The 22264-nt window shown below is 41.0% G+C and overlaps 2 protein-coding genes across 2 annotated transcripts; both read left to right on the top strand.

Moving 5' to 3' along the window:
• Positions 1-10173: 10173 nt before the first annotated feature.
• Positions 10174-17237, top strand: LOC115217368 (barrier-to-autointegration factor B). The gene is made up of 3 exons (XM_029787041.2): positions 10174-10280; positions 14997-15128; positions 16976-17237. The coding sequence occupies exons 2-3, from the start codon at positions 15006-15008 to the stop codon at positions 17120-17122; spliced, it is 270 nt and encodes an 89-aa protein (XP_029642901.1). The 5' UTR covers positions 10174-10280; positions 14997-15005; the 3' UTR covers positions 17123-17237.
• Positions 17238-18022: 785 nt separating this feature from the next.
• LOC115217266 (uncharacterized protein K02A2.6-like) lies at positions 18023-18917 on the top strand. The gene is made up of 2 exons (XM_029786908.1): positions 18023-18585; positions 18797-18917. The coding sequence occupies exons 1-2, from the start codon at positions 18023-18025 to the stop codon at positions 18915-18917; spliced, it is 684 nt and encodes a 227-aa protein (XP_029642768.1).
• Positions 18918-22264: the final 3347 nt, after the last annotated feature.

Genomic DNA, 22264 nt, shown 5'->3' with positions numbered 1-22264 from the left:
TATCGTTTATATTTTATTTGTTTCACTCATTTGACTGTGACCATGCTGGGGCACAAATTTGAAGAATTTTAGTTGAACAAATTGACTCCAGGACTTTTTTTTTCATAGGCGTAGGAGTGGCTATGTGGTAAGTGGCTTGCTTACCAACCACATTTTGTTCTGGGTTCAGTCCCACTGCATGGCACCTTGGGCAAGTGTCTTCTGCTATAGCCTTGGGCTGACCAAAACCTTGTGAGTGGATTTGGTAGACGGACACTGAAAGAAGCCTGTTGTATATACGTATGTGTATGTGTGTGTGTGTGTGTCTGTGTTTGTCCTCCCAACATCGCTTGACAACTGATGCTGGTGTGTTTACGTCCCCTGTAACTTAGCAGTTCGGCAAAAGAGACCTACAGAATAAGTATTAAGCTTACAAAGAATAAGTCCTGTGATCGATTTGCTTGACTAAAGGCAGTGCTCCAGCATGGCCGCAGTCAAATGACTGAGACAAGTAAAAGAATAAAAGAAAAAGAAAGAATAAAAATCCTGGTACTTGTTCTATTGATCCCTCTTTTGCTGAACAGCCAAGTATTTAGGGGATGCAAACAAACACCAAGTGGTCAAGCAGTGGGGGGGGGGCCAATACGCGCGTGCATACACATGACAGGCTTTTTGCAGTTTCCACCTACTCAATGCACTCACAAGACTTTGGTTGGCCCAAGACTATAGTTGTAGAAAATTGTCCAAGGTGCCACACAGTGGGACTGAACCCGGAACCATGTGGTTGAGAAGCAAAGATTTTTTTCACACTGCCACACAGGTATTTTATCCACATCAATATTATCTCATAAATTCTTCCATTTTTTTATTTTTTATTTTTGAGACGGTAAAATGATTTGAAGGCGATTTGGCCGCTGTTTCCAACTGATTAAGCAAGTGTAGAAAGGCTCCTGTATTCGCTCAAGAAAACCATTCTTGCCATTGTTTTTTTTATATGTATTTCACCACAATCCAGACATTGTGGCACAACCATTCGGTCACTGGCTAATTTGGCATCACTGATCCAATGCTGATTTATTTCACATCAGACATTTTAATATTTGCAGCATGGAAGGTGTTTGTAAGCCATTTAAGAAACACACAAAAATCGTTAGATTCACTTCAACATTTAAATTTAATTTGCCAAAATATTTTCGTCGCTTTGAGACCACAACCTGTTCACTGACAAAACTTCGTGCTGCATCTCTAAACACCTTCCACACTGCAATTGCTTTCGTTCCAGCACATGATCTCAGATCATGTCACTTGCTATGCAAGTACATCTCCGTAATTTTAATATTTCTTTCATTTCAATGTTTTCTCTCTCTCTCTCCCTCTTCCTCTTCTTCTCTCCCCTCCCTCTCTCACCTCTTCCTCTCTCTCTCCCCTCCCTCTCTCTCTTCCTCTCTCCTCTCCCTCTCTTCCTCTTCTTCTCTCCCCTCCCTCTCTCTCTTCTTCTCTCCCTCCCTCTTCTTCTCTCTCCCTCTTCCTCTCTCTCTCTTGTGACTCATCTGTCCACAAAGATCAATTTTCCAACTCACTGGTGATTCATGGCAGTGGTCACAGTCAATGGAAGCGGTTAAAACGATGGCCTAAATGGAAAATGTTTTTTTTTTTTTTAGTTTTATATTCTCATTTTCTCAGTGCTGTTTAGAATAGATGACGTTTCAAGGAATGTCTGATAAGAATGTCTGCTTGGCAGTGGAAAGGGTATCCAGTCATAGAAAATCTGCCTCGCCAAATTCCACCCGACACATGCTAGCATGGAAAAGCGGATATCAATGGTGATGTTGCTGGTGACCACACCAACAGCAGTGTTGGCAGTTGCGGTGGTGACCGTGGTGGTGGTGGTGCTGCTGCTGGCCACACCAACTGTGGTGTTGGTAGTTGTGGTGATGGTGGTGGTCATGGTGGTCATGGTCGTGGTGGTGGTAATGGTCGTCGTGGTGGTCGTCGTGGTGGTGGTCGTGGTGGTCATGGTGGTGGTGGTGGTCGTTGTGGTGGTGGTCGTGGTGGTGGTAATGGTCGTGGTGGTGGTCGTTGTGGTGGTGGTGGTGGTCATGGTGGTGGTGGTGGTCGTTGTGGTGGTGGTCGTGGTGGTGGTAATGGTCGTGGTGGTGGTGGTTGTAGTGGTCGTGGTGGCAGTGCTCGTGGTGATGGTGGTCGTGGTGGTCGTGGTGTTGGTCGTGGTGGTGGTGTTGGTCGTGGTGGTGGTGGTGGTAGTAGTGGTCGTGGTGGTTGTGATGATGGTTGTCATGGTGGTGCTTGTTTGTTTGTTTTTTGAGCGAAGCTGTCTTTGTCCCAGAGTGGGAGAAGTCCGAAACATGGTCCTTTGCTATTCGTAAGACCCGCAGAAGAGAAAGCAGGTCAACCCCCGACACCGAGAGCATCGACGGATGGATGAATGTGCATCCAGGCTCAGCGGTTGCGTAGGAAGTCGGGGACAAGAAACAGGAAGAAAGAGTGAGAGAAAGTTGGGGCGAAAGAGTACAACAGGGGTCGCCACCACCCCCTGCCGAAGCCTCGTGGAGCTTTAGGTGTTTTCGCTCAATAAACACACACAACGCCCGGTCTGGGAATCAAAACCGCGATCCTATGACCGCGAGTCCGCTGCCCTAACCATTGAGCCATTGCGCCTCCATGGTGGTGCTGCTGCTGGCCACACCAACTGTGGTGTTGGTAGTTGTGGCGGTGACAGTGGCAGGGGTGTTGGTGGTGGCCACTCTGACAGTGAAGTTGGCCATCTTGAAAGCTTATGAGGGTGGGCTGAAAAGTTCCGAGGCTGACTATGAAGAAGTGATACTAGAACCATAAAATCTTGCAGGCATTAATTCCAACTCTTCTTATTAATAACTGCATTGTTTCCTTCCAACTAAACTAACATCTGACTGTTCAAAAAAGACTTCAAAAGTAACTGGTAGTGTCTCTTGGAAATGGACAAAATTTGACAATGCAGAGCTATCAAGTACCTGCAGGAAAAGGGTTTAGTCCCCAAGGATATTCATGCTGACATGGTTGTTTCATTAGGGGATGACGCTCCAGCTTTATCAACAGCGCACAAGCGGGCAGCTGAATTTAGGAGGGGAAGGGAGAGTCTCGAAGATGATCCAAAGTCTGGACGTCCTGCAACCACCACTGAGGAAAACATTGATCATGTGCACCACATGGTGATGGATGACAGGTGATTGACTATAAATCAAATAGCCAATGCTGTTGGCATATCTAGTGAGAGAGAGTTGAGAATATTCTGCACAATGAATTTGGCTAGATGAAGGTTTCTGCTCAGTGGGTGCCACATCTTCTGACACCTGACCAAAGATACACCAAGCTGATCACAGCTAGTTTTCTCAAACGTTTCCTAACCCAGTATGGTGTTAGCGGTGTTATGGGCTGTGATGAGCTATGTGGTGTTGGTGGAGAGGATGACAGATGAGGTGGACGGAAGTAAGGCTTGCAGGGGCCGGCGGAAGAGTGAAAGGGGCATGCGTGGGCAGGAAGCACATGTGGTCAGGAAGCACTTCTTTTTCTGTTGTCCTTTTCCTCCATCACCCTACACCCAGGATGAGTGTTGGGGGGTCATCAGCTTTGAGCCAGAAACAGAGAGACAATCCATGCAGTAGACACACCCATCCTCACCTGCTCCAAACAAGCCAACATCATTTCATCTGCAGGGAAAGTGATGACCTCAGTTTTTGTGGATACAAAAGACATTGTGTTGATTGACTATCTTCAAATGGGCCACACAATTGTAGTGATGCCGTTTTAGAAGTCTTCAGCGCGCATGCGCAGAGGTGGATTTCTTCTGGTAGGCCACTGGAAGTTCCCTCATGCGCATATGCAGAGAGCTACCAACAGCAAGATTTCCCGCTGGATCGACCTTTTTTGAAGCTGCAGCCAAATTGAATGGACACATCCTCATGGCTCTCGTGGAGAATCCACTCTACGCTGGAACGAGACAGCATTTGGTTCACACAAGTTAACTACTGTGACTAGTTCCATGGCCCATGGCTATCGGTTCGCCCTGAAGGAAATATATATATCTTCAACAGTATAAATAATATTTATTTTTCTGGATTCGCAATAATATATATATATATATATATATACTAGCTGAAGGTGACCCGCTCTACACGCGGGTAAGAGTGTGGTTGTTACTTTCTGTTGCTTCCTTTCAGCACGTAAAAAGCACCATCCGAACGTGGCCGATTGCAGTGCCACCTTGACTGGCTTCTGTGCCGGTGGCATGTAAAAAGCACCAACCGATCATTGCCGCTGCGAACCCCCCTGGCACCTGTGCCGGCGGCACGAAAAAAGCACCCACTACACTCACAGAGTGGTTGGTGTTAGGAAGGTCATCCACCTGTAGAAACACTGCCAGATCAGACTGGAGCCTTGTGCAGCCTCCTGGCTTCCCAGACCCGGTCAAACTGTCCAACCCGTGCTAGCACTGAAAAGGACGTTAAACGATGATGATGATTCTCCCTCTTTGTTTCTCTCTCACTTTCCCACTCTCTTACTTTTCTTTTCTCTCGGACTCTCCCTCGCTTTCTCTTACTCTCTATCTTTATCTATCTCTCTCCCATTTATAAACAACAAAAGATCTTGTGTAATTTGAGAAATAAAATATTTAGAAAGATCAATCATAAATATCAGGCAGTGGCAATGGAAAGGTCTGCTTCAAGGCAGACAGCAAAACACTAACATTTAAAAGGGACAGACGAACTTGCGAGCTGAATAAAAATAATAAAATTTTGGAAACCAAAGTTTGAAGGGATAGAATCTGAGGATAGTAGAGTCACCATGGCTGGCATTTCTTAACGACGGACAGCAACGTATTGACAGTTTAACGGCTGGTGTAAAATTTTGAACTTGATGTAAAAGGAAAATCGTAAACACCAAGTTTTGAAGTGATTCTTTCTCACAACAGTAGACTCACCATGGCAAGCATTCAAAACTTCTTCATCATGGACGGCAACACATTGATGATTAAAAGGCTGGCGCAAATTTTTTAGCTTGATGTAACAGAGAATTCCTAAACACTCGCTCCTTTAAATTTTAATCCCCTTCCAGCCCCATTTAGACCCCTTTTCACATTTTGGTTAATATAACCCGATTTCATTCGGGTCTCATATCTGCTGTTGATGACTTTTTTGACCAACAGGATGAAAACTTCTTTAGAAATGAGATTCAAGTACAGCAACACCAACGGAAATAGTTTGTGGACTGCAAAAGGGATTATGTTGAAAACTAAAGCTCATTTGGTCACATTGTTGGTCAGTCTAAGAACTTTTCAGCTGACACTTGTATGTTAGGAAATTTCTTTTTTTTTTTTATTACTTGTTATCAATCATGGTAGATGAAAGAAATCTTATTCATTTATTTTAATTTTTCATTTTATATCAGTTATTCAAATATCTGATACAGACTGTTAATGTTAGTTCTTACCCAAACCACAGTAGCACACAATTTTCTTCATTTTCTTTTTAGCCAGTGTCAGAAACTTTTTTTTCTATTGCCATTATCTATCACTGTGGCAGATAAAAGAAGAAATCATTATTATTTATTTTCAGTTTTGTTCTTCTTTCTTAAAGTTCTAATTTCCTTTTCTTAGCGTTGTTTTGTGTCCAATTCTAAGTGAACAGACTTATACGAGGGGGTGATGAAAAGTTCCTGGCCTTGGGTAAAAGAAAATACAGGAGGATCAGTAAATTATGATTTTATTCAGCATATTCCCCTATCAGGTTCATACACTTAGTGCAACGGTCCTTCAGTTTCTCTAAGCCCCGTAAAAGAACTCGGGAGGTTGAACCACAAACGAGACCTTTTGCCAGGATCTTTTCAACAGTCTCTCGTAAGCAGGGACGTACTTGACATGAATATATCTTTAGGAATAAAAATGTCTATATTAGCTTTATTTCATTCATATACACATGCTATATTTGAAGCTTTGTTATTTTTGTGTGGTGGGAAGATTATTCATTGTTACTGTGGGGCACGCGATATTCGAGACAGTAAAGGAGTGAGATATAATTTACCTTTTTCTAGAATATTTGATTAGATAAATCTTTCATTTCATATTGAAGATGATCGGTTGTGATTTATCGTAGATCTGGAGTTAACTCTTGTAAACTCCTTCGTCGGTTCAAATTCTGTTAGGCGGTCGCTAATATCAGGCAACAACTCTTTGAGATTATCACAGGAGTTATTTCCCTTACGGAAATTCCCGACTAAAATATTTCGATCTTAAATTTTCGATCAAAATGGTGAGAGTTGAGAGGGAAATTTTGTCTAGTGAACGTTTCAAAAAAAGATGGGTAAATGTAGCAAGGATGGCATTTGCACGTGCCATCTTTGCCACATTCACCCATCTTTTTTTTAAACGTTCACTTGACAAAATTTCCCTCTCAACTCTCACCTTCCTCTCCAAGTGATACTTGAAGAAGTTGATGAGAGATTCACCAGAGAGGAAAGCGTTTGTCTCTAGACCTTTCAGACGCGTCCACCATACACATTCTTTCACCATAGCCACAAATACGATGAAAATGGCTCTTCTTTCCCGTTTCAAGGAAGGAGGCATGACAATATTCACAATAGACTTGGGTTGATAAACTGACTCGTCCCACATGCGATAGCAGTCGTTCGACATAGGCCCACAAGTCGGAAATGGTTGGACACTGTACAAGTGTGTGCAGAACGGTTTCATCGCTCTGACCGCATCTCGGGCAGGTCGGCTCTGTGTTTCTCGAGCCATGCTGTAGAGCTTATCCCGAACGGGTAGCACTTCTCAATAGCACTGCCAGGCCAAGGATCTCTGGAAGTTGTCCATAGGTCCCAGCCTGAAAGTCGTCTTGAACAGGCAGGTCAGGTATTCCTCGTCGATGCCCAGGTTCGCCCCAAGATCGTCGTCGTACTTCCCCTCCACTAATCCCCTATAGAATGCTTTGGTTGTGTTGCAGTCGCTCAAGATTGACCTGGGACGGCATAGTTGCTCAAGAGCAACGCAACACTCACGGTGCAATTCGCCCTTCCTTGGCCTCTTTTTGATCCACGACTGCAGTTCGATCATGGAGATAACCTGCGGAAAAGCGCGCCTCACAAACGGTGACCACACCTGTTCACCATCGTTTACGTAGAGTCGGAGATGACACAGTCTCAGTGTGTGCCTGCACATCATCAACCACAGCATGCCCAGCCCTCCTTTTAATGGGTGTTGGCAGCAAACAGATCGCCTGACCATCTGAACGCATCCTTTCCACAAGAAGTGGAAGAGAATGATGCGTTCCAAGGCAAGACGGTCAGACGGTAGTAGATGATGGACACGGTGTACATGCTTGCCACCTCCGCCCAACCTTTTAGGGACAGCTTCCTCTCGGCCCATTGCCAGGCGAGAGTGACCACCCTACTCATTATCTTGTTCCAGTTCTTCTCCATTTGGCGGTCCGGACCAAACAAGACCCCAGGCAACTCGACCGGAACGTTGGTCCAGCGTCCCACAATGGAGGCATTGTTGGACAGCATGGGCTTGCTTCTCCAGGTGAGGAGCCGCAATCCACTGACTTTTCCTGGTTGATTTTCGCTCCTGTTACCGCTTCGTAGTCTTTCGGTGTCTCGCCGACCAGCTCGATGTGCTCTTGGCTAGACACTATTTAGTTACCTAGAAATTATATTAAAAACTGCCGTTCAAACCGAAAAGATCCCACTTTTAAACTTCGTATACTGGTAGAATGTGTTTATAAAACATCTTTTTCTCTTGGCTTTCTTGAGAAAATTCTATGATTTGTAAGATATTTGTTGTTGTTTTTCATCAATTTCTGCAATTTCAACCAATCAATGACGTCTATTGAGGTGAAAACATTCTGTGCCGTATGATTATATCCCTCGTTTAAAAAACAGATTGGGTTTATTTACATTTCTGAAGAAAAAAAAAGATACCCATTTCCCCCCACCCGTAACCCTAAAACAGATTGAAATGCAATAGATCGATACTAGGGTTATAATTATGGGTGACAATTTCATATGACACCGCTAGAAAAAACTGCCGTTCAAACCGAAAAGCTCCCTGATTTCATCGATCTAAAAAATGTAAACAAATATATACGCGCGCACACACTCACATGCATATGTATATACAAGCATAAATGTATATAAATAGGTATGCGCATGTATGAGTATATGGACAATTCCTCGCAAAAGGAGACAAAAACTTTAAAAAATTGTAATAAAACTGGGATCTTTTCCCTTGGAAGTGTTTAGTTACAAAAAATTAATTTCTCGATCTGCCGTTGAAAGGGAAAACATCCTAAAACTGTGCCACCGTGATTTATCTGTTGTTACGTTACCCATAAGCCGATTTAATTTTAAAAAGTTGTGGGACTTTTTGTAGTTGTAGTCATGTGACTACGGCTGTCATCTTGGACCCAGTCGAACTTATGACAATTTGACTGCTAATATACACTAGAGGAATCCAGTTCCATCCTTGAGAAATTTTTTAGTTACCTAGAAATTATGTTAAAAACTGCCGTTCAAACCGAAAAGATCCGAAATCAGTAAAACACGTTATACTTTCTTGGATACACATACACATTTATAAAATTGCAATAAACCTAAGTTTCAGCTTCGGAGACGACAAATATTTAGCTATGATCTGTTGTTCATCCCTTACAAAGTTCGAGTGTACTCTTACAGCTTTAGATATCTAGAACATGCTTACTGCCACACATGCAGACATTCTAGACCACACCTACAAAATCACTTGTTGATGATGGGCAAATGTTATGTCGCTAACACAATATATTATATACATTTTGCGGTACTACTAGTGAACAGTGGTCCCGGTGCGCGCCCTCGCGCAGTCGTGCATCTGCGCTAGCTAGTCGTGACTAGTCGATCCTACAACGACTACCTTAGCAAAGTAAATAAAACACAAAATAAATAATTTTTTTTACACAAAGTAAATAATTTTTGTTAAACAAAGTAAATCATTTTTTAAACAAAGTTAATAACACACAAAAACACAAAGGATCGACTAGTCACGACTAGCTGGCGCGGATGCGCGAGTACGCGCGTGCGAGCACCGGGACCACTTGTTCGCTAGTAGAACCCATTTTGTTTTGTTTTTGTTCTTTCTTCCTAATCTCACATTGACAGTGTCTGCTTCTCTGAACAAAGAATGAAATCCACTAAATCTACCCCAGCACACTTCGCCATCCCTATTTTGTTTGTATATAAAAAAAAAACAGCATATCTTATACAATTTCTTTCTAAGCTCCAGACCATGTAGACTTATATCTTCTCTGTTCTGAACTCAAGTACACAAAATTGCTACGAATCTATTTCCTACCACGAAAACCAATTCAAAGCATTTTATATTTCCTTCTCTCCATATTGATTTGGTAATTCAGTCTTAATGTTATCTTGTGTAGGAGATATACCATTACGTTCTGAGTTCAAATTCCGCCGAGGTCGACTTTGCCTTTCATCCTTTCGGGGTCGATAAATTTAAGTACCAGTTACGCACTGGGTCGATGTAATTGATTTAATCCCTTTGTCTGTCCTTGTTTGTCCCCTCTCTATATTTAGCCCCTTGTGGACAGTAAAGAAATAAGTATTTCGTCTGTCTTTACGTTCTGAGTTCAAATTCCGCCGAGGTCAACTTTGCCTTTCATCCTTTCGGGGTCGATAAATTAAGTACCAGTTACGCACTGGGGTCGATATAATCAACTTAATCCCTTTGTCTATCCTTGTTTGTCTAATCTATGTTTAGCCCCTTGTGGGTAGTAAAGAAATAGAAATAGGTATTTCGTCTGTCTTTATGTTCTGAGTTCAAATTCCGCCGAGGTCAACTTTGCCTTTCATCCTTTCGGGGTCGATAAATTAAGTACCAGTTACGCACTGGGGTCGATATAATCAACTTAATCCTTTTGTCTATCCTTGTTTGTCCCCTCTGTGAGTAGCCCCTTGTGGGTAGTAAAGAAATATATTATTTATTGCGTCATGTTCACTAAGTTATTTCCGCTTTCAGTCTCATAAAACAAACTTCTCTATATAATATTTAAAGACCCCATTTCCCCGCCATAAATCAAAGAAACCTTCGAGCATTTATAGACGTCCTCCGCTCTCTTCGGACTCTCTAACAAAAAGGCCTTTCCCCAAGCGAGAGCTCCAAAAAATCTTTTCCCCAAGCGAGAGCTCCAAGTATTTAAGTATTCGCCAGTTATCTTCCCTTGAAGCAACTGATTATTCCACGAAAAAGAAATTTGGCGGTAAGTCTCCCAGCTTTGATTTAAAGGGAATTCTTGCGATAAATAACTTATTTTATTATTGAATAACACCAATGTATCCCACTTTATACCTTTTCTAATAGCAACTGCAAGTAATTTACCAGAGTTTACTGTAACTATAGAAAATGTATTCTGATTACATTCAACGTTTTTACGCGCTCGCGACTTCCTTTTTTTTTTTTTTTTTAGTTCATTAAGTTTTTACCTAATTAAATACGGTTTCGGTCCTAGAATTATTGTAACCGTCACAATCATCTACTGTAACTTTGTTTTCCATAATGAAACCCCAGATAATATATTTATATATTCTTATTGTCCATAATTGCCTTCAAAAGCTATAATATGACGTGTAGTCCTAAATACGCAATTTCTGACGGGGTGGGGAGAAATAATGTGTCCTAATACCTAGGACACTTTTGATCACTGGGTTTGTTCATTCAGGGAAGATCTCTGGCTGAACAGCAGTAATAACATCATTGTTATCAACAATGGCTAAATTATAGTTTAGTGGCTAAAATCTTCAGTGTAACCTCTCGACTTCTTGCCTTTTTCTTTCACTTTTGCAGAAAATCTCATGTTTTCCTTTATGTTTGGAAAATGATGCAAGATTTGTGTTTTAGTGTTTCTACTCATTGTTTGTCTTTGTTTTCCGAAATCAATAAACAGTTCTTCCTATATTTTTCTATACATAAAGACATGAAAAGGCTGTGGCAATGACCAAAATTAATTAGTGATTTTTATTCAGCTAAATATTTATTACTGGATGAAAACTATTCTGTAAAAGCTGAATAAACTTCGTCAACAAAATGGAAGTAGAAGAACGAAAAAGATGCGGTCGCGGGTCTCAAACTTTATATTGACCAAAGGTTATATTGACTTGGTATAAACTAAGAACAGGGCAGTCTGTTTTACATTTGTCACTGTTATAACTATTAACCGGTCATTTAAACAGTGCAATTATCCCTCGACTATCGCGGGTTTTACATTCCAAAACATCCCGCGATTAGTGAAAAATCCGCCTAGTAGAAACTACTGTATATTTTTTTTATAATTTGTAGATGCAAGTTTAAATGATGAACCGCGATATGGCATGGTTTAATGTACATCTAGCATTTTACATTACAATAGTTGATTTGTCACGATATCGCTTATTCTTTATCAATTTTTTAAATTTTTAGTTGGATTTTTGCCATAATCATTACAAAGAGATAAACTTTAGAAATTCTCTGAAGTTCCGTGCGAGATGCCTCGAGTTTCACTTGTTCAGCCATTTCTTCCAGTTATAAATAAACATTCTTTCTGTTTTAGAGGAGAAGAAGAAGAAGAAGAAACAAGATTTTTAGTTACTGACGATTTCATGCTTTTCTTTCACTTTCTTTCATTCAACTGCCTTTTTGGCGAACAAAGCCGACATGGACCGCATCTGCTTTCGGAGGGTTTTTTTTTTTTTTTTCTTCCTACAGAAACCCACTTTCGGCTGCCCGGAATACGGATCTGCAAAAATATTGGCAAAAATCGACATTTCTAAATTACCACCCCACCCCACCCCACCCCCATTTCCTTCATTTTAAACTTTTTTCACAACCTTTTTTTTTTCTTTTTTTTTTTTCACAATCTACGGAAAAATATGGACATCGTGATTCGGACAAAAATTTCAAAACATTTCTGTACTTACGGTTACGCTTTTAGGGCTAGTGGGGGGGGGGGGTCAAAATTGATGAAGTTGGAGGGAAGCTGGGGTGGGGTTTTCACAATCCCGATTTTTGGCAATTTTCCGGAACCTCCGTATCCGAAAACGTGGATTTCTGGCAAAAAAAAATTACAAAAATAAACTAATTTGCGAGAAAATGAGGGTACGGGGACGGGTGGAAGTCTTTCCCACTTTTTTGGCTGCAGAGATTCTGAAACTATAATTTATTTACACTAGTAATCATCATTATTATCATTAGGAGATAATGAAAGAGATACCAGCTTAATGTAAACTTTCATACTAAGACAAATAGAATTAAGAACTGCAAAAAATTCAGTGTAAAGTGGGCAAGTAATATTACATGCGTGTGTTTTATCATGCGGCCGTCTCCCACTTAGAAATGGTACGATGCGGCCCCCAGTTGACGAAAAGTTGCCCATCCCTGGGCTAGATGAACTGCAGTTTGACTTTGTTCAGGGAGGAAGCACTACTGACACTAATTTCATAGACTACTGCAAGAGAAGTATTTAGCTAAGAGTAGACCATTGTACCTGACATTCATTGATCTAGATAAAGCCTTTGATCAAGTGACCCACTGAGTAATATGGTGGGCCCTGAGGAGGTTTGGGATTGGTGTTGAAAGCTCTACAAGCCATGTAGTAAGGTGAGTGTTAGCCACAGGGGTTCATCAAGGCTCAGTCCTTAGTCTCCTCCTTTTCCTCATTGTCTTGCAGGTCATCATCATCATCTAACGTCCGTTTTCCGCGCTAGCACGGGTTGGACGGTTCGACCGGGGTCTGGGAAGCCAGGAGGCTGCACCAGGCTCCAGTCTGATCTGGCAGTGTTTCTACAGCTGGATGCCCTTCCTAACGCCAACCACTCTGCGAGTGTAGTGGGTGCTTTTTACGTGCCACCTGCACAGGTGCCAGGGGGGGTCTGGCATCAGCCACGATCGGTTGGTGCTTTTAACGTGCCACGACAGGAATTCAAGACCAGCAGCCCCTGGAGATTACTATATGCTGATGATCTTGCCCTCACAGCAGATTCCATATCAGAGCTAGACGAGAAATTCCAGGTGTGGAAGAAAAACCTGGGGTCTAAAGGCCTTCAGATTAAGTTATCAAAGACTAAGGTCCTAGTAAGCAAAAGAACTGACTAGATTTTACCCCTCTCAGGTTGGTTGCCCTGTTTGATTTGCAGGAACTCCATACTGTGTACCCAGTGTAAGCTGTGGACACGCAAGAGGTGCAGTAGATTAATAGGAAGGTTATCAAAGAAGATATTTTGCATGTGTGGAAGACGCACAGGAGCCATAAAAACTTTTAGAGACTCGGGAAATTGATTCTCTCAAATGCCCTGGCAGCTCATTCAAAGTAGTAGATAATTTCTGCTACTTAGGGGACCAAATTCACAGTGGGAGAAGATGCACAGAGTGTGTGATGGCTAGAATAAGAATAGGATGGAGGAAGTTCAGACGATGGATGTTAATTACTCTTTTACTTGTTTCAGTCATTTGACTGCGGCCATGCTGGAGCACCACCTTTAGTCGAGCAAATTGACCCCGGGACTTATTCTTTGTAAGCCCAGTACTTATTCTATCGGTCTCTTTTGCCGAACCGCTAAGTTACGGGGACGTAAACACACCAGCATCGGTTGTCAAGCAATGCTAGGGGGACAAACACACATACATATATATATATACATATATATGACAGGCTTCTTTCAGTTTCCATCTACCAAATCCACTCACAAGACATTGGTCGGCCCGGGGCTATAGCAGAAGACACTTGCCCAAGATGCCACGCAGTGGGATTGAACCCAGAACCATGTGGTTGGTTAGCAAGCTACTTACCACACAGCCACTCCTGTGATGAATGTTTATTATACAGCACATTATAGATATAAGGCCAACAGAGTTATTTATATAATAAACACAAGTTGAATATACAATCAAAAGTGTCGTTTAAGTGATTATATATAACAGTTGAAAATGTAGTAATTTAGTTTTTGTCTTTTCTTTTTACTTTGCATTTATTCTGGCTTGAAGCTACCCACATACATCAACAAACAGGCGTTAATGTAACAACAAAAGAAAACAAAAAAACAATGATGGAAAGCTTATATTTATTGGACAATATTTCCAAGGATTAACCCTTTAGCATTTAAATCGGCCATATCTGACCAAAAGTATTCTGCTTATTTTATGTTTAAACTGGCCATATCTGGTCTCTCACACCAACCCTACAATATCGTTTTAAAAATTAACAGCTACCTCATCAAAGTCTCATGGCACCAAGATAATGCATGATTAGTTCAAAACAATACTCTTTTACTTGGTTCAGTCATTTGACTGCGGCCATGCTGGAGCACCGCCTTTAATCGAGCAACTCGACCCCGGGACTTATTCTTTTTGTAAGCCCAGTACTTATTCTTTCGGTCTCTTTTTACCGAACCGCTAAGTAACGGGGACCTAAACACACCAGCACCGGTTGTCAAGCAATGCTAAGGGGACAAACACAGACACACAAACACACACACGCATATATATAGATATATACGACGGGCTTCTTTCAGTTTCCGTCTACCAAATCCACTCACAAGGCTTTGGTCGGCCCGAGGCTATAGTAGAAGACACTTGCCCAAGGTGCCACATAGTGGGACTGAACCCGGAACCATGTGGTTGGTAAACAAGCTACTTACCACACAGCCACTCCTGTGGATAAAAAAGCATTAATTTTGGCAGAATAATGCAAACACTAAAGGGTTAAGGTGGCTAGCAGTCAGAATCCTTAGTATGCCAAGCAGAATGTTTAGCAGCATTTCGTCTGCCTTTACATTCTGAGCTTGAATTCCACCAAAGTCAACTTCACCTTTCATCCTTTAAGGGTCAATAAAACAAGTATCAATTGAACACTAGGGTTGATGTAAACCCACTGCCCTGAAATTGCTGGCCTTCTGCCAAAACTTGAAACCAATATTTTCAACAATTTCTCAATTTCCTTTTTTAGGTATAAATCATGTCTACTTCACAGAAGTTCAGAAATTTTGTTGATGAGCCTATGGGTGATAAATCTGTTAAGCAGCTGGCTGGAATTGGCGATACTTTAGGAGACAGACTGATTGAAAAGGGCTATGAAAAGGTTTGGTATATAATATCTATTTTCCAAAAATATTAGTTGAATATTTAGTTTGTGATGAAAATCTTCCTTTTCTTCATACTGTCAGGCTTTTAGTACTCTTAACACTATTATCTTTTATGATGAAAATCTCATACAATAAGCCTGCCCTTCCTTCATACTGTCAGGCTTTTAGTACCCTTAACACTGGTTTAAAAACTGATACTGTATAAAGGGATCAGTTTGTTCCTGGCAGCTAACCCCTCCTGTGCTGGTGGCACAACATTCTTCTCATTGCATAACAATGGTTGGTTAAAGTAAGCATATTGTTCAGAGAGCTATTAGCTTTATTAATAACAAAAAGTCTCTCTCTCTCAGAGTGAAAGATCTATTGTATTGTATGCTTGTGTACAAACAACAATGCTAAATGGTAGTGAGACATGGTGAATGTACAGTAAATGCAAAGACTGTGTTCTGTTGATTGTGTGGAAGAGAAATTAGTGATCGGTAGCTGATGTAACTGAGGCGATTAGTAATTAAGCTTATACAAGCTATGGGCAACCTGACAGTAACTGTTATCTCTGCATGTGCAGCCCAGTCAGGACTGACAGATGAGCTAAAATGTCAGTTTCTGGAAGGCCCTCTTGCAAACTATTTTGACAACAAACTGCAGTGACTGCATTCCCAATTAAGGATTAAGGGATACATTGAATAAAACCATGATGGCTATTTGTTTGTATGTATAGAGTCTCGGGCTACAGTATTTAGAATAATCAGAGATCAAGGCTCTTGTGGTTCTGTGATGCAAATGAGCTAATATCAGGTTGTGAATACAAGTCCTGCCGTATTAAAGAATTGCTATTTATTTTCTTATCTCTGAATGATTGGAAAAAAAGCTGCATCAGAGATATTTGGGAACTATTTTCTTGGTGACCGGTAAATTCCACCATGGGTGAAGTTATCATTATTATTTTTGTTATCATCGTTATTGTATTATATGGGTTACGATATTATGGAAATAAAAGAAGAATGCATAACAAATAATATCAATAAAGGGAATAAATACAAAGAGAAATAATTAAGGGACAATCACATGAAGATATATGTGGTGAATACAGTATATACAAAAGTTTAATCTTTTCTTTCTTTGTTCCCAAATTACTTTATTTTTGAAATTTTGTGATGAGCCTTTTTCATAGATTCTTGCTCAATGGGAACACATTAAAGTGATCCCATCTCATTTCAAATAGATTCATCATCATCATCATCGTTTAACGTCCGTTTTCCATGCTAGCATGGGTTGGACAGTTCAACTGGGATCTGGGAGGCCAGAAGGCTGCGCCAGGCCCAGTCTGATCTGGCAGTATTTCTACAGCTGGATGCCCTTTCTAACGCCAACCACTCCGTGAGTGTGGTGGGTGCTTTTTACGTGCCACCTGCACAGGTGCCAGACAAGGCTGGCAAACGGCCACGATCGGATGGTGCTTTTTACGTGCCACCGGTACGGGGCCAGACAAGGCTGGCAACAGCCACAATCGGATGGTGCATTTTACGTGCCACTGGCACGGAGGCCAGTCAGGGCGGCGCTGGCACAGACTCTCTTTCTATCTTTCTCTCCCCCCTCTCTCTCTCTCGGCTTCAGAGAGAGACAGATTAAATAACATAGGTATTGACCAATGATCTAGAGAAACTGACCACAGTGATTATTAGTGGGAGCAGCTTATTTTGGATGTCTGTCCATGGGTGGAATTTACCATGGTAGAATATACCGTGGCGGAATTTACCTACAACCATTTTCTTGTATTAGAAACATGTATTAGAAATGTTGCAAAATTTTATAATTTAACACTTTCTCTTTTCTTTTTATTCAGGCCTATAACGTTTTGGGTCAGTTCCTTCTTCTAAACAAAGATGAAGAATTGTTTAAAGACTGGATCTCAGAGACAATTAATGCCAATGCAAAGCAGGGAAGAGATTGCTTTAATTGTCTGAAGACATGGTGTGACAATTATCTGTAAAGAAAAGTTTTCATTTTATGTTTTGTTAGAAAATATCCACCAGATAATAGATTTTTAAGTAATTCATTTCACTTTCATATGTAAACGCTTTAATAAAGTCTATTTATTATTAAAATTGTTTGCTTTTTAAAAGTTCTTTAATCTTGTATTTATGAAAGTGTAATCAAAAGCTGGGAGTCTTCATGCCCAAGCTGGCCGATCACACTGCAAGTCTCCGAGAACTAAACAAAGATGACATAGAGTTTGATTGGTGTGCTTCACACACACAGGATTTCAAAGCAATCAGAAAGCTCATCAGTAAAAGCCTTGTGAGTGGATTTGGTAGACGGAAACTGAAAGAAGCCTGTCGTATATATGTGTGTGCGTGTATGTTTGTGTTTGTCCCCCTAGCATTGCTTGACAACCGATGCTGGTGTGTTTATGTCCCCGTCACTTAGCGGTTCGGCAAAAGAGACCGATAGTATAAGTACTGGGCTTACAACGAACAAGTCCCGGGGTCGAGTTGCTCGATTAAAGGCGGTGCTCCAGCATGGCCGCAGTCAAATGACTGAAACAAGTAAAAGAGTAAGGAAACAACTCTGCAGTACTATGACAGACGCAAACCAGTAACACTCCAAGTCGATGCTTCTATGAGAGGAGTTGGCGCAGCATTGATACAAGAAGGTAAACCCATTGCATATGCCTCGAAAGCTCTCTCACCCACAGAGACAAGGTATGCAAATATTGAAAGGGAACTCCTGGCAGTAGTATATGGATGTGAAAAGTTCCATACATACCTGTATGGCAGACATTTCAATATTGAATCAGACCATCTTGAACAAATACACAGAAAAAACACTCACGAAAGCACCAGCCAGACTGCAAAGATTACTGTTGAGGCTTCAAAAGTTTGACTACGATATGAGGTACAAGCCAGGAAAAGACCTGATATTGGTGGATGCTCTTTCCAGACTATCCTCACATGATAAACAGATGGAAGGACTAAGCATAAAGGTCCACCACATTGTAAATGCAACAAACACAAAGCTAGCACAAATCAAAGAGGAGACCAGCAAAGATGAAGAACTCCAACTCCTCACTCAGATGGTGATTCAAGTGTGGCCAGAAAAGAGACATCAGGTGCAGCACCTCATTCGTGAATATTGGGCCATCCATGATGATATATCAGTGGAGAATGGAATCCTGATGGCTGGATCCCGAATAGTTATACCCCAATCAATGCAAAAAGAGATTCTTGACAAGATTCACCAAGGGCATCTGGGAATGGATAAATGCAAGCTCCGAGCTAAGTCAGCAGTATATTGGGTAGGCATGTACAAAGACATAGAAAAGACAGTTTCTACATGCCACATCTATCAAAAGTATAGAAACTCACAACAAAAGGATGAAATGATATCTGGTGACATCCCAAGAAGGCCATGGCAAGCTGTTGGAGTAGATCTGTTCACAGAGAGCCAAGAATGGTATTTGATAATGACCTGCTACTACTCCAAATTTCCATTTGTGAGAAAAGTGAAAGACCTGAGAGCCAAAATAATCACTACAGTGGCTCGAGGACTTCTAGCAGAGCAGATCATATGTGACAATGGAACCCAGTTCACATCACAAGAATCCAAAAGCTAGCCGATGAGTATGGGTTCAATATTACAACCTTATCTCCACACTACCCCAAAGGTCATGGATTTATAGAAAGACAGGTGCAGACAGTGAAGAGAACACTAGTCAAATGCCGAGAGACCAAGGAAGACCCACACCTGGCACTTCTGTCCCTACGAGCGACACCGCTGAGGGCTGACATGAAATCCCCAGCAGAATTGCTGAATGGCAGGAAGTACAAAACCACCCTGCCAACTAAGATCCAACCTCCTATTGACTAGGAAGAGACAAGGGCAAAGCTAGCAGCCACTTAAGAACAATCACAGAAATATTACAACAAACATGCACAGTACTTACCTGAGATACTTGGAGGACAACATGTGCATACTGAAGATCCCATAACTAAAACATGGATCCCAGCACAGGTTGTCAGTAGAGCTGAAACCCCAAGATCGTATATAATATAAACGGAATCTGGTAGGCAGCTGAGACGCAATAGGGTCTACATCCGACCAACATCAAAGCTGTCGAGGATAACGTGTACAATACCACCCGCATCAGTGACAACACCCACAGAATCATCACTCCAACGGGTACCAACCACCCATCAGCAGCCCAACAATACACCTTAGACACCAATGCGGGACACAAGATCCATCAGATGCAGGTCGAACTTTCTACCACCGGTTTGATACCGTTAAAGAGAAAAAAAAAGAAAAAGAAAAGATAACTAATTCTGCTAGATTACAAAGCAGAAAACCATGTGAAAACCTTGCGCTGACAATCCATTAGAGTAAGGGAGACTACTTATATTTTTCTTCACTGCCAAAAGACCCCTTTATTTTTTTCAAGAAGAAGGGATGTTACACATTCATATCTTTGTGTATACATGTGTAGAATATATCCCCACTTTTGGCACTATTTGTTTGTAAACAGTATGAGCTGTGTCTAAAGCGGATACGCACAATGCGTATCACTCCGCTATATATTGACAGTTCGCAAAACAGGTTAAGCAAAGTAAAACAATAACAATGCCTTCATTGAGTTGTCTATCATCCCACCAAGAATGAAACGATGCATAACATATATATATATATATATATATATATATATATATATATATATATATATATATATATATATATATACATCTAAATATATACATCTATATGTATACGTCTATCTATCTATCTATCTATATATATATGTACATTTAAATTTAAAATAATAAGGGTGAAAAATTGAATATTAATTTGATTAATATGAATTGAAAACCAGTGATGTAGCATATAAGACCATAGCGGATCTTCTAGCAAAATGGATGTCCACTGTTAATGGTTCATTCCTGTTATATAATAGTTTCGCCTTAATAGTTTCAGTATTAAAGTGAAAGCATCTGACATTACAATAGAGAGATGTTTTTGTTTCACTTTTAACACGTAATACTGAAATAGTGGAGAAGATATGATATTGCTGTGGGGTCACCCTAGGGAAAAAGTTACTCTAAGTAAGGCATGTGTAAAATTTGAATGAAATTGGTTGTGTAGATCTCAAGTTTTAGGGATTCACACACACAGACAGACAGACTGACACACATTCTCAGTTTTATATATATATATGATGCAGCACAAGGTTTTGTCAGTGAACAGGTCGTGGTTTGAAAGCGACGAAAATATTTTGACACAAATTGAATTTAAATGTCGAAGTGACTCTAAAGGCTTTTTGTTTGTTGTTAAATGGCTTACTAACATCTTCCATGCTGCAATTGTGCACACACACACACACACCCTTGCGATCGGTGTTAGTATTTTCAGTGTGTAAGTCTATGGCAGGGTTGTATGTGTTTAGATAGTAAGAGCTAGGTTTAGATGGTATTCATTTGTTATCATTTTTGGGAGGGCAATTATCAGTTAGCTTATGTCAAAAATAGTTTTTAGGAGGCGCTGGCTGGGAAATGGTCGAAAACCACTGGTGTAGGATATGATTATATCAGAATCTAATGTGCAAAAACAGGTGGGCGTGTCCACATTCATACAATTCTTTATTGCCCACAAGGGGCTAAACATAGAGGGGGCAAACAAGGACAGAGAAAGGGACTCAATTGATTGCATCGACCTCAGTACATAACTAGTACTTATTTAATCAACCCCGAAAGTATGAAAGGCAAAGTCGACCTCGGCGGAATTTGAACTCAGAACATAACGGCCGACAAAATACCTATTTCTTTACTACCCACAAGGGGCTAAACACAGAGGAGACAAACAAGGACACAAACGTTTCTTATTTCTTTATTGCCCACAAGGGGCTAAACATAGAAGGGACAAACAAGGACAGACAAAGGGATTAAGTCAATTACATTGACTCCAGTGCGTAACTGGTACTTAATTTATCGACCCCCAAAAGGATGAAAGGCAAAGTCGACCTCGGCAGAATTTGAACTCAGAAAGTAGCGGCAGACGAAATACCGCTAAGCATTTCGCCCGGCGTTCTAATGTTTCTGCCAGCTCGCCGCCCTGTCCACATTCATACAAACATGATATGAATCTACAAAACCAAAGTTCAAGTTTCTAAGAAAATTTGATGCATGTCAGTATGTATGTGTGTGCGTCACCCAATTATTTTTTCATTATAAATTCTGATATAATCATATTCTACATCATCTAAAAGGTATTTGTAGAAAATCTTATCAATAATAGCTAATTCTTTAAAGCTAGAAATTACTATTTGTAAATCTCTCAGCTATGGTCACCATCCAGTGTCAAGTTAATCACAGAACTTGAGGCGATCCAACAAAGCTACATGAAGAAGATAGCCTCTGTGCAGCATATAAGCTACTGGGAAAGACTCAAGAGATTAAGACTCTATTCCTTAGAGCGTAGGCGAGAAAGATATGCCATAATATACATCTGGAAGATCCTAGAAGGACTTGTCCCAAACTTTGGCATCGAGAGTTACACAAATACTAGAACTGGGCGCCACTGCATAGTGCCAAGGACTCCAAATTTGCCATCAAGATGTAGGACAAGATACTGTGATAGCCTGGGCTTCAGGGGCCTACAGCTCTTCAATATCCTCTGAAGAACCCGAGAGACCTGCATGGGGTGGATGCAGATGTCTTTAAAATAAAACTGGATCTCTTCCTGTCAGGTGTCCCAGATGAACCAACTTCACGGCAGGAGGTGCAGATGAGGGCAGCTGCATCGAACTCTCTCATGCACCAAATGGCAATTGCTAAAAAGCATTCGTGAAGTAAAATCATGTAGCAACACCAAATGGGGGTGCCCCAGCATGGCCACAGCTCGTGAGCTGAAACTAGATAAAATAAAAATAAAATAGAATAAATAAACGTGAGATATTCAGCAACAGTACTTTGGAGTAAAGATTGTTTGCCAACATAACATGGCAGTCCTGGTTTAGGACGAATGTTGCTGTAATTTAGCTCCATGAGACATCGTCTCGAGTTGGTTATACAACACGATCAGTGTCCTTATATTTTCGAAAGCTATGTGGAAACAAAGTCAGGGGTGGAGGTACAGTTGTGTCGTT

The sequence above is a fragment of the Octopus sinensis genome, linkage group LG11 (assembly GCF_006345805.1).
Source record: "Octopus sinensis linkage group LG11, ASM634580v1, whole genome shotgun sequence".
Classification (NCBI taxonomy): Eukaryota; Metazoa; Mollusca; class Cephalopoda; order Octopoda; family Octopodidae; genus Octopus; species Octopus sinensis.
This window is presented reverse-complemented; position numbering and strand designations above follow the sequence as displayed.

Excerpts from the sequence above, each read along its gene's own strand:
- LOC115217266 (XM_029786908.1), top strand. The coding sequence starts at position 18,023 with ATGAGGTACAAGCCAGGAAAAGACCTGATATTGGTGGATGCTCTTTCC. Across the intron at positions 18,586-18,796 it reads TTCACAGAGAGCCAAGAATG|GTCATGGATTTATAGAAAGA; the intron begins GTATTTGATAAT and ends ACTACCCCAAAG.
- LOC115217368 (XM_029787041.2), top strand. The coding sequence starts at position 15,006 with ATGTCTACTTCACAGAAGTTCAGAAATTTTGTTGATGAGCCTATGGGT. Across the intron at positions 15,129-16,975 it reads TTGAAAAGGGCTATGAAAAG|GCCTATAACGTTTTGGGTCA; the intron begins GTTTGGTATATA and ends CTTTTTATTCAG.